The sequence below is a fragment of the Anopheles coluzzii genome, chromosome 2 (assembly GCF_943734685.1).
Source record: "Anopheles coluzzii chromosome 2, AcolN3, whole genome shotgun sequence".
Classification (NCBI taxonomy): domain Eukaryota; kingdom Metazoa; phylum Arthropoda; class Insecta; order Diptera; family Culicidae; genus Anopheles; species Anopheles coluzzii.
The window spans coordinates 109,532,511-109,544,976 of record NC_064670.1 but is presented as its reverse complement, the minus strand read 5'-3'; the positions used below and the strand labels follow the sequence as shown (position 1 = coordinate 109,544,976).

The following is a 12,466-nucleotide window of genomic DNA, read 5'->3' as shown; positions in this document are numbered from 1 at the left end:
GTCTTTGATGTTGGTTGAGCGAAAGAAAATTTAATGTACTTTCACTAAATTCAAGAATTTAGCCTATTAGATTAATGTAAGTGAGATGCACTCCAATAGTGTTAGACAAAATGAAGAAACAAGGGAGTTTATTCTATAGCTATTACGCTTGAACAATCTTTAATGTTTCCAATATTATTATGAAATTTGTCATACGACTCTGATTTTTTTTTTAGATCTTTTCAAAACCCAACTGTTTCCGCGCGATTCTGACTCAAAATACAGTGGACCCTTTTCTCTTGACAAAATGCATTTTGCCAAACAAAACAGTGGTGGTAAGTGGAATACAGGGTTTTTCAGGGGTTCTCATAGTAGTGGGACACTTTATTGACTCTTTGCTATGTGAAATGAACTTAATGTAATGGGAATTGGACTCTATAGCATCCTAGTTGGACAAATGCAATAGGAATTCCCAAGGAACCTGTCCAAAAACGATGCCATAGAGTCCAATTTCCAACAAAAGAAGTTCACTTCCAATAAGAAAGAGTCAAGGAAGTGTCCCACTACGATGAGAACCCCTGAAAACCCCTGTAATAAATTCCTAAGCACACATAATGTTAAGAGCGTTTGCAAAAGTTGTACCAGTGAAAAAAATAGAAATATAATCGCTCATTTTTAGCCATTCCTAATTTTCAACAATAAATTGTTATCTTGTATTTTTGCATTACCATTCTCATTCTCTAGAGAATATTGAATTAAAATTGATTTGAGTGTTTTGCCGAAAGGTTAACGGTGGCTCAACTGCCTTTTTAAATTTTCCATCCAAAACCGTTCGTTTGAAGCTTGAAGTTTGATGTGTCAAACCAACCGCTCGGGCGATGTTTCAGGGCTGCTGCGAACCCCCCAGCATGCGATGTTTTAATTTAAATGTACTGTTTCGTGTTCAATTGCAGTACAGCTAGGTCTCACTAATCCTATGATCGTTTAATTATGACATATTGGGCTCGTTTATCATGTAATGCTAGGCAGATGCTTGAAACAGAACAATTTTGATAACAAATTATGTGTGCCTTTTTACCTTCAAGCTTTCTTCGATTATCGATATCGATTTATTTTGGAATCAAAGAAATATAAATAAAAAAAACGTTTTCATTCGTTCACGTTTAAATGTGTTTTAGATTCAGTTCACTTTGTTCTTATTTTCTACTTTCACTGTGTAAGTTTTCCCACAAACTACTTGTAGTGTGGAAGTTGTTACTTGATTTTACCATATTTTGCTGTATTTCTATCATTTGTCGATTGACGAAAATGTGACATGCTGGCTATTCATTCATTTCCGTATTCATCCAACGAATTTGTAGGGAAAAATCAAACTGCCCTTTAACAAAGAACCACCATGACCTCCACAAAGAACCTTCAGCGATGCAGCACTCCTGCGAAAACTAAGCCCCTGTCACTCCTCTCACCAAACAATCGAAACCTTCACCTTGTACCTGCTACTCCCGTAGCGGAAAAGACATTGGCCTGCCACACAAAAGTCCACACCGAAACACTGCGCTGCCGCCCGGTGTCAATTGATATCGCCCCGTACGGCCATCGAACGGGACGTGGACTCTCCTCTGCGGCGGTCCGGCGGAAACCCAAGGTGTCCGGGCCGGGCACTGTAAAAAGGGGAAACAATTCATTCATCTACCCCTTAGCCTGGCCCGCGATTAGTGTGTCACCCATGGGCAAGGTCAACATGCCGTGGCGGTCAAATAGTTTTGCCAAACGCACCGTGCCCTTCCCGAGCGATCGAACGTGGCGGGTGCGATCATCTGTCGCTGTGCGAACGGGGTTCGGCACGTTCAAATTTTCTTCTTCACTGCCCACGCCTTCTGCTTGCCCGTTGCCTGTTGCTTGTGGTGTTAGTTATTGGAGCATCGTCCCATCGGCATTGTAGTGGCTGTGGATGTGCATTGATCTGTGCAGTCACCCGAATGGGGGAGATAGTGTGGAATCGTGAGTGAAATAAATTAAACAAAGTGTTGAGTGTGAGCTTCAATCGATAGCGGCATTCGCAGGGTTGGGGTTAGTTGATGGATCGATAGCACATTTGCTATCACGTCCGCAAGAGCTAACGAGTGTGCGGTGGTAATAACAGCTCACTACAGTCGGGCGCAAGATTTATGGGTGCATCAGAACAATGCCGATCATGGGAACGGTTCATAAATCAGCGGCAAAAGTGACCGATCGATCGACGAGCATTACTATTATTGTGATATTTTACACTATGGTTGGTGCTTTGCATATTCCTCAGAGGAATTCCAGAAAATACTCGCCTAATAATACATTTTATCTTTAAAATATGTAACGCACTAAGATATACAATAATTTGAAAATTTGTAATAAAAGGGATTATTTAAAAGATATGAAGGTATTTCTTTCTCTCACTCTCTTTCACCTATTTTATTTAACTATACTCTCTCTTACTCGTCCCTTTCTCGTGTTATGTCCATCCGTGACCTTCGTATTATACTCGAAGGTATTTCTTTCTCTCACTCTCTTTCACCTATTTTATTTAACTATACTCTCTCTTACTCGTCCCTTTCTCGTGTTATGTCCATCCGTGACCTTGGTATTATACTCGACAGTCGTCTTAACTTTAAACTGCAGCTTGATGAGGTTCTACTAAAAGCTAATCGAACCCTTGGGTTTATTTTACGTTTTACCTCTATTTTTACAGATCAAAGCTTCCTAAGAAACCTTTAGGCCTCTTCTTGAATATGCTAGTTTCATCTGGAATCCTCCTACTATTGATGGCTGTTGAATGCATTCAGCGCCTCTTTACCAGGATTGCTTTTCGTCGTTTGTTCGGTGCTGCCTCACTACCTCCCTATGAAACGCGATTACAGTTATTTAATCTTCACTCTTTAAGCTTCCACCGCCAAGTGTCTCAGGCATGTTTTATTGGTGGCTTATCACTTTCTGCTACTGATGCTCCTGATTTACTCTCGTCCATCTCGCTGCATGTTCCCTCTCGTTCTCTTCGTCCTCGTGATCCTCTGTCAATTGAAACACGTCATACTCTTTATACTTTCAATGATCCTCTCCTATCCTGTTTCAGGTTGTTTAACCACTTTTACTATCTCTTTGATTTCGATTCCTCTCTTAACTCTTTCCGTAACCGGATTTTTTCTTCTAATTCTTTTTAATTATTCTTCTTACTTTTCATTTACTTTCTTTTTTCTTTAAGTTTATGATAGTCTCTACGCTCTACCTATGTTTTTGTTTTCTTTTTTTTTTTGCTAGGTCAAGACTAGTTTAGTTAGGTTTAGTCTTTCATGAATTATTTTGTAATATTTGTTAGTTTTTAATTAGTTTTAAGTCTGTTTTATTTAGCCTTGATGGCGGATATTGGATTAATAAATGAAATGAAATAAAATGAAATGAAATGAAGACATGATAAATCGTGTAAAACTGAAACAAGACAATAGAACATAAAAGAAACCAAAAGAAAAATAAAAACGTATAAATTTATAAAAGAAGATTACACACATTAACATTAAAAAACATAAAACTATAATGAAAAACTAAAACATAAAAATGAAAAAATAAACTCTAACGACTAAAAAAACATAAATATAGAAAACGTGAAAAATGGAGAGAAAAACATAGTAAAAGAGAGACAAACATTGCAAACATTGACAAAAAGTTGTTAAAGCATGTACAACTATAAGAAGACAAAAGAGCATACACAGAAAATAAGACACACTTGTTAAATTTAAATGTTTTAAAATAACGGTACAATAATGCTAAAATAACAAAATCAACGAAACTACTGCCTAATCTTGATGCTAATGTAATTATTTAAACAATTTCCCAATTAAAACCTCATAACAAAAGCATTATATCAGACCAAACCAAGACAACTCAACACCATTACTAACCCACATTCGATTTGTCACCAATTTTCTTACCCTCTCGGTAATCGGTACCGGTACTCCATTCGTTACCAGTGAGTCCAGAACACGCGGGCACACTCAGCGTCATCGAGCGGACGCTGAATAATGAGCCCGATCAAGCGTATCACGAATAAAGCAACAACGACAGCAAAAAAAAGCACCAAAAGTGCACTTGCATAATATAATGCCACAACACTGCAATCAGGTGACGCGAAACGGTACCCACGGTTGGTTTTACTGCTGTTTACAGAACGGGCTCCATTATCTAACAGAATTACAAATTTGTCAAATCATTTGCGTACCGATTCGTTCCGATTCGTTCCCGGGAGGGTTTGCAGCCAGCCGTTGCGTGCCGAATGGGGAAGGAGCGCTTTGACGTAAAATCGACGTACAATTTGCATGTCAGTTGTCGGTAGACGTAATACGTGTATGCTGTGTCTGTGTGTATTACCATTATTTTGTCATTTGTTGGTTTGTTGAATTGGTTGCCCAGAGCCAGGAGATTTCAATCTATAGTTACATCGTTTTCATACTTTCGTGCTTTATTGAAGAGAGTCAGAGTGCTGCTGCACTCGTTATGGACATTTAAAGAAGTTAAACGCATCCGAAATCACACTTCCTGCTTCCTGCTTGGCGTGATGCTACTACCGGCTGCTGCTGCTGCTTGTTTTAACACATTTCTTTTTTACCATGCTGTGTGCGATGCTTTCTTCAAGCCACACCCTGCCATCCAGTCACGACAATTTGCTAATTACACCCAATTGTTTGATGATGAACTTTCCTCTGGCGCAGTGCGTTTGTGTCGTATCGAATTTTACCACCAACTTTGTCTCTTTCTTTCTTTTTCGTCTTCAAATCCGTCTTCAAATACGGATGGGTCTCTCCGAATTGAAGCTCGGTCGTTAATCGATTTTTGGCGCGATTGTACCGGCTCGATCGTTAGTTAGGTTTGTCTTCCGGCGTGACATCGGGCAGGTGCAACAGCAATTTTTACCAACTGTGCAGTTAGTTGATGTAACGCGCGGGTTAGATATTTCGTCCATTTCTTTTCGAAGTTTGCTTTATGTAACCAGCGGAAAATGATTGTCGGTTAGGAAGAGGGGCACAAATTCCCCACTTTTGAACATGAAAAGAAAACAAATAGGCTAGTCAGCTCGTTTAACTGTTTACATATAACGGCTTCATTTGTTTTCGTTTAAAATTGTATTTAATAATACGTAAAAAAAAGACGTTTATGTAATGCTTACAGTATTTCACATTTATCTATTATTTAATACAATTTGACAGTAGATACCTTCTAGTTTCAAATTCTAAAAAACGTAAAAGTGAAATTTAACAAAAGAACTAAAGTGTAAAAGTAAAGAATAAAATATAAGAGCAATAAATCAAACCAAATAACAAAACGTCCATACGATTCAGAAGAAAGAAAGAAAAAATGTAGAACAAACTATGGAGTAGAAAAAGTAATGGAGAAAAAAATGTAAGAAAAGGAATGGAGAATATGAAACATTGAAAGCATTAAATCGATTAACAAATCGAACATAAAAAAAGAGTAAAAGAAAAGAATAAAATATCAGAAACCTAGAGAAAAATCAACTCATATAAGAAAAAAACAACAAAACTAAGAAAAAAAAAAGAAAGAACATAACTTGAGATGAAGAAAAACTAAACTAATAGAGAATAAGAAGCATGAAAAGTATAAAATGTTATAAAAAGAACGAGAAAGAACAAGAAAGAATAAAATTAAAGAAGATAAACTATAAAACACAATATTCCAATTGCATTATCATTATACCGCTGCATCATATTTTGATTGTTTCAGAAATTTCGCAGCTAAATGAAGCAAAACTAAACTAAAAAATACGAAAATATAATTGTGACGTAAGTTCCTCAACTATCAAATCAAACATTCTCGCACGATATAAATACAGCTTTAGCAACCAGCTGTTCCGCAACGACTTAAACAACCTAATCACAGTAAGCTACGAACCCCAAATCCTGCCAAACGTCATTCCACAAAGGTTCAGTGTGTCCCAAATCGTTTCCAAATTTGTAGCCAAAACACGCACCCTCTGCGTCACAATGGCCCCGCCAGCGGGTACGCCCCGCATTGACAACCGGCCACCGCTGATGTTCGTAGAAAATGTGCTCAAAACGGCCAAGATGGTGCGGGACGTGGACCGCCAGTGGACGATCGTACGGGAAAACAAGGAGCTGATGAAACGCATCAATCAAATCTATCGCACCAAGGTTCGTTTCCAAATTCCTATGCCATGTGCTGGAACAAAAGGTAAAACTAAACCCTCCCCACATTTTCCAGGGCTTCCTAAACGTGAACTACAACTATCGCGTGCACCAGAGCCTCCACTCGACGGCCCGCGGGCGGAAGGCCCGCGCGATCGAGCGTCAAAATCAAGCCCTGCTCAATCGGCTGCTGCGCCGGAAGGCAACGGTGGACAGCAATTTGCCGCGCCGGAAGCGAACCCCCAACTGGGTGCAGGTCGATCAGCTGCACCGGATGGCGATCGAATTTTGGGAGCGCACCGATCGGCGCTTATGTCAGCTATCGATCGAGCTGTGCCCTGGGGTATCCTTCGATGCGGTAAACCTCGGCAGTGGGAAATTGTTTCGCATCTACGACGGCACGCTGGTGGTGATACGGGCGGGCAGTGTCCACTCGGAGGAGGATTTACGAGCGGCGTACGGTACGCTGCGGCACCTGGAGCGTGGCAGCTTCGTTAAGCAGGTGGTGGATGGGAGAGAATACTATCTCATTACGCTGCGAACGATTGGGCGGATCGCCGATGGGAAGCTGGTGGGGCGCGTGAAGCCAAGCTCGATGGAAAAGCTGGACCTGATCAACTCGTACGGGTCCAAGTTTGGCCGGTGCAAGGAGCCGATCTATTTCGATAGGGTTAGATCGTGAGGAAAATTTGAGCAAACTTGTTGGATAAAGAAGCACATGGTTAGCTAAGCAGACAAACTTATTTAGTGCCAGCAAAGAAAGGCCTTTAGTTGTTTTTTTTATGATTTTGTTTTAAAAAGTTAGTCTCGAAGCAGCTATTCTCCAGCCGAAACACATTGAGCCGATTAAATAAATCAAATTATTTAAAGTCACGCAAAAACTTAATCCCATCAGCCAAGCCTCCGCCACTTATTACCACATTTGAAAGCGTGTGAAAAGGTTCATAATCGGACGAACCAGCCCCTGCTGCTGCCAGCATTCGACAGGTTCGCCGCTCTCGCTTTCGACCAAGTCACCGTCGACGGGCCGATCGGAAGCGTGAAAAACAAAAGTTATACTGTGTGAAACCGGGCCCGCTCGTATCGCGAAAAGCTTTAAAGCTTTTCATCACCCTTTCTCATCAACACCCTCCACAAGCGCCTCGCTTCCGATCGGGGAAGTGTGAACAAATTAAACGCAAAGCAATAAACTAAAGCCTACGGACGATCCTAAAATGAGATCCGAGAAAAATCCGGCCCCATATTAACGGAAGAGGCAAACCCCGCAAACGAGCGCAGTAGGCAGTAGGCCATGCGCTCTCTTCATCCGCGGGAGAAAATTGACAGCCTCTCCCCCGAGGCGAGGCATAGGAAAAATCCAATAAACAACAACAAACCAAAATAAACGGGGGGGAAAGATTTGGAGGAAATTTTGAAGAAAGCGAATCAAAGCGACAAAGAAACACAGCTACACACGCACGGAGAGAAGCAGAAGCCCGTGCGTAAAACCAAAACAAAAGCGCACAGCGATCGACTACGACTATTTCCAATTGTTGCATAATGGCGTTTGTGAACCTTTTTTTTCTTTTTTTCTCTCCAAGCTCCTTCCAGCATGTGTTTTTTCCATCACCGCCACGAGCCTCCTTCGATGTCTGACAGGCTGGCGCGCGTTAAAGGGAGCTCCATTCAATTGGCAATCAAATTAATGCAGAGACGGCTGCAGAGACGGCTGCGCTAGAGCTGGAGCTGCATGGCAGTACCAGTGCGCAGACATCGCAGACGAGGCAAGCGAGCGAAACTAAGCCGCGTATGATGATGGCGGCAGGACGGCGCACGTGCCCGGCACCCGGTGCGCGGAAGACGAAAGGAAGTGCGCATCGTTAAACGAGCAGGAGTGTCAAACGTGTGGTTTGCGCTTGTGTGGTAGGTGAAATGCATACATTGTCGAAATTAACTCTATTAAACTCTATTTGATATAAAAACTGACAATTATGATTAAAACTTATGTTGAAATAAATCAAATATTTCTAAATTAAATGTAAAATAGTTAAAAAAACTAACTCTGGGGGTTTTTACAATTCTAGCCAGCTTTTAGTATGGAGTTTAACGCTTGGTGGCTAAAATCATGTCAAAACTCCATGCAAAACCAGACGCAAAATTAGCCTCAGATTTTCAGGCTAGATTATTTCAACCTGCAAAAATATGTAAGCGAACACTGATTCGTCGCAGATAGTATCAGGTTAGCTCATAAATGCTTGATTTTTTTTTTGCGGAAGCATAAATATCTTTTCAAGAAATACTAAAAATCATTTGATTCGATACTTTTAAATTTATTTTAAATACTTTATCCCATTTTAAATACAAAACAAAATTAAATAAAGCGATTAGAAGATGTGTTTCTACCTGTACACAAATGGTGAAATCCAATATGACTGAACGTCACTGTAAAATGGATACAACCGGGATGAAGAATATTATTCCACTTACGGACAAAACTTTCAGCTTTCGGACTTAAATTATAGAAGAAGGCAATGATTTAATTAGCATTAATTTATATAGAATCAATGGAGCAAACAGAAAGTATTGCCAATAATCTTCTAATCCAAAAAATGAGTCTCTTGCGAGTCTCAAGTTACTCATCTTTCAACTACTAGGAAATATTGTCTTTTGAAAGGTTAATTTATTTGATCAAGAGGACTAACCTGAATTCAATGCTTTGCCATGCTTTTCCATCATATTTATCACAACACACCTTGTTAATAATCATTAACGGTCGATTCGCTGGCACCGCGTTAAGTTCCTCTAATTCCCAAAAGAGGGCGACACAGAAAAGGTTTAGTGTGGTCAGCGTCTACCACTGATCGAGTAGAGCAGTCGCGAAGGATCCCGATCGAGGCGAGGTGAACAATAAAAGGTCACTCTTTCAACAATATCCCACGACTAGTGACGGATTTTTTAGCGTCATAAATAATAAAACCGACTGCTTAAAAAAACACTTGCAATAGTTTGATTTTCAGTAGCGAAAGAAAACGTCCTGTTGCCAACGTCGTAACACACCTTAAACATTAAGAAGCGGGACAGCCAAGTACAATAATAGGAAAAGTAAAGGAATGAAGTAAAAGTAGAAATGAACAAATAGCAAATTAGACGAAAAAGATAAATCGGAAAAATATTTCAAAGCATCCGATAATAAGGCAGAGCGTATGAAAAAAACTGAAAATCCAAAAGTTTTACAATCGAATTCACAGTATCGAATAATCATAATACAATCCTACAAGTCGTATCAAACAGCAGCGATTGGCAAACTTGGCAATGAAAGTCGGTTCAACGAACTGGCGTTATCCACTCCATTCCCTTCTGGTAAGAAACTGGTTCCGTGCGGCCGTAGTATCGGCCAAGCAGTAATGTACAGGTTAGTAGAGACGATGCTTTTACCTCCTGAACCGGATAGTCAATTCTTGCTCCGACTAACGGATTCACGTGTGGTCTTTCCCGGTGCCCAGCACAGTTACCTCAAGATGACATTTGCTAACTCTATTTCTCCCTCTCCGTCCCTTGCAAACAATCTAATAATTAATTACATTATCAAACCATTTCACTACTATCAATCACACGTCACTTCAATTTGCCATGCCTGCCTGGGGGATCAGCAGTGGCCTGTGGCGGAGGAAAAAGGGATCATCTGAGCTACTGCAGCCACGGGAAGCGGGTGAGAAAACAAACCTTTCGCCCCTCCCTCCACATGTTTTCCTTTTCGTTTGATGCATTTTATCTTCCCTTTCTTTGCGCACGCATTATGCTGCAGTGAGCCGGAAAAACGAAAGCCAGCTGACCGACCGGCTGACCGATTGTGAGCCGATAGTGAAAACGAAGCGATGCGAAGCGCTGCGGTCCAGTTTATCTGGCCGTTTGTTATCGTATCGCTCCCCTATGCTATTTTCCCAGCGGACCCAGCTGGTCGGACGCTGTGAAAATGCATAATGAACTATTATCTATCTGCGACCCGCGATCTTGTTTCCTCCGTCGTTTCGGTTTTCGTTTCGTCATCGGGGGGGTTGGTTGGTTAAATCGGGGGTTGAACGGGGTTTTGTTTTTTTGCCTAAATTTGCTTCATCACTGATTTGAAATTAGTCATTAATAAGCCCGGAGTCACCGACCGCCGTGAGAGTTGTTTAGAAAGATAGGGGAAAGATGAAGACGTTATCGAGGGAGGCGTGTTACATTTCCTTCGCGTTTTGTTTTTTTTTTTTTTTGTTGCATAAAATTTGTAAAATTTAAGATTCGTTTGTTAGACAAAAGAATTATTAATATTTTTTGACAGTTTATCGCGCGATCGCGGTGCATTTTCTGTGCAGCTGGAAAGAAAGCGAATGATCGTAACATTCTTCTCTTTGTGTCAGGGTAAATTCAATTTATTCAAAGCATTTGACAGATATTTTTCTAGTTTAAAAATTTTCATATAAAAAAAGCTGTTTCTTGATTTTATTTTGGTTATAAAAAGTAACTTAAATTGTACCTTGAAGTCATCTATGTTGATACATTTTTTTTACAAAATGACATCTTACAGTCCTCCTAGGTAAGTGATTGGTATGAAAGATTTACTTATTTTCATTTCCCTTGTCTAAAAATTAATCCCTTGTTGACTCCAATAACAGGATTTAACTATTTTTCAACGTTATCTATTTGATCTTTCCTTTTTTTGGGTGTAAATCCATCTAACTAGACTGTTACGATCGTAGTTTGTTCACATTGCAGACTTACACGCCAAACACTTCCGAAAGTAGTCTTAGCACAAAGACAGGCTTTCGAACCATTGCCAATGGTGACCACGGTCCGATAACAACCATAAAAAATACGGCTCCCAATACCTTCCCAAAAGCAAACCCCCCCAAACCACTTCATCACACATAACACATCACAATAACCATCAATCGAAAGGATAAGCTTTATAATGCTTATTGACCATACGGGCTGGGCCCCAAACGGGCTCCAAAAAGAAAGACCCGAAATCGGAAGCAACCTGTGCTTGCCAATTTATTATGTGTGACATAAAGCTCCATGCCCGTGGTAACAAAAAAAAAACAACGAAAAAACAGTCACAAACACACTGACGATCGCGTCATTTCTTGTTTGGCGCAAAGGCGAACCAATCCACCGCACGGAACGGAACAGTTTGTGCATTAATTTCACCAATGATCCGTCGAATCGCTTCATTCAAATGATCATTTCACTAGCCGTTCGGATTGATCGTTAGCGAGCGGTCCGGCACGGTGGTCAAGCTGTGGCTCGGCGTTACGCTCCGCGACAGGAAAGGGTGCCGTGTGGATCGTTTAATCGTCCCAGAGCAAGCAAACGAGCTCGGGAATATATGTGTATTACATCGGGCTTAGGAGACGGACTAACGCGGCTAGCTGCCGCGCATACACGATCCACGGCTCATTGGGCGATGAGTTTCCTTTTTCCTGGCCCGTGGGCCTCTCGCTCTCTCTCTCGAATCACGAACCTGCTTTGGCAAGGGCTGACCGGCAACAGTCTGTCCGGTTAGGGTGGTAGATGATGATTAAGCACTCGCGGGTGAAGAGTGGTTTGTTTGTTTTCCCTCCCCTCCCCCCCTCCCCCCTGTCGTATGCAGAAGGTGTAAGAATGATCGAGAGAAAGGCGGGGGCGCACGATGATTTCCGGTTGAGAGTTCAGTGCTTTGGGACGTTACGGTCGAAATGTGCAACGGTTAGGTGTGTGGAATGATTCCGGTTCCCTGTATCGTAGATGGATATTATTGCATGAAGAAGGTTCTCTGGGTCTTTTAGGCTCTATACTGAACTAGCTCTTACATTGTAATGTTCGATCCAAAAAGGTTTAATAAAGACTGTTTTAAATTCAATAAAAAGGATTACTTCACTCATTTACTCATTTACTTCAAGTTCACGTGTTTGTTTCAATTTAGTCTGAATTTAGTCGATACAATTTCTGAGAGCTTTCGAAATCAATCTTTTATAATCATTAGGACATCGTGCAGAAGTTGAAATACCGATGCTAAAGCAAACGCTCTAATTCCTTCTAGAGAAGAAGCTTTAACGACATGTACCACAACTATGCAAAGAAGTTGCCTTTAGTGTCTTGCATCCTGTAAATAGCTGAACTTTTTAAACCTTCAGGTTCGTTGTGATTTAGACGGAATTCATATCAAGCATTCATCCAAGCTAATCAATGCTTGCAGTTTCTCCAAATGCCCTTCACGATTCGTTGTTTGATATTGATGAGACATCAACATTCCATTTCTTCTTTGTTAGTTTGACTAATCATGGCGACTTTGAACCATT

At 40.8% G+C, this 12,466-nt stretch overlaps 1 protein-coding gene across 1 annotated transcript; it reads left to right on the top strand.

Annotated features, from left to right (window-relative positions):
* Positions 1-5,896: 5,896 nt before the first annotated feature.
* Positions 5,897-7,053, top strand: LOC120953494 (uncharacterized). Its single transcript, XM_040373466.2, has 2 exons — positions 5,897-6,173; positions 6,244-7,053. The coding sequence occupies exons 1-2, from the start codon at positions 6,006-6,008 to the stop codon at positions 6,847-6,849; spliced, it is 774 nt and encodes a 257-aa protein (XP_040229400.2). The 5' UTR covers positions 5,897-6,005; the 3' UTR covers positions 6,850-7,053.
* Positions 7,054-12,466: the final 5,413 nt, after the last annotated feature.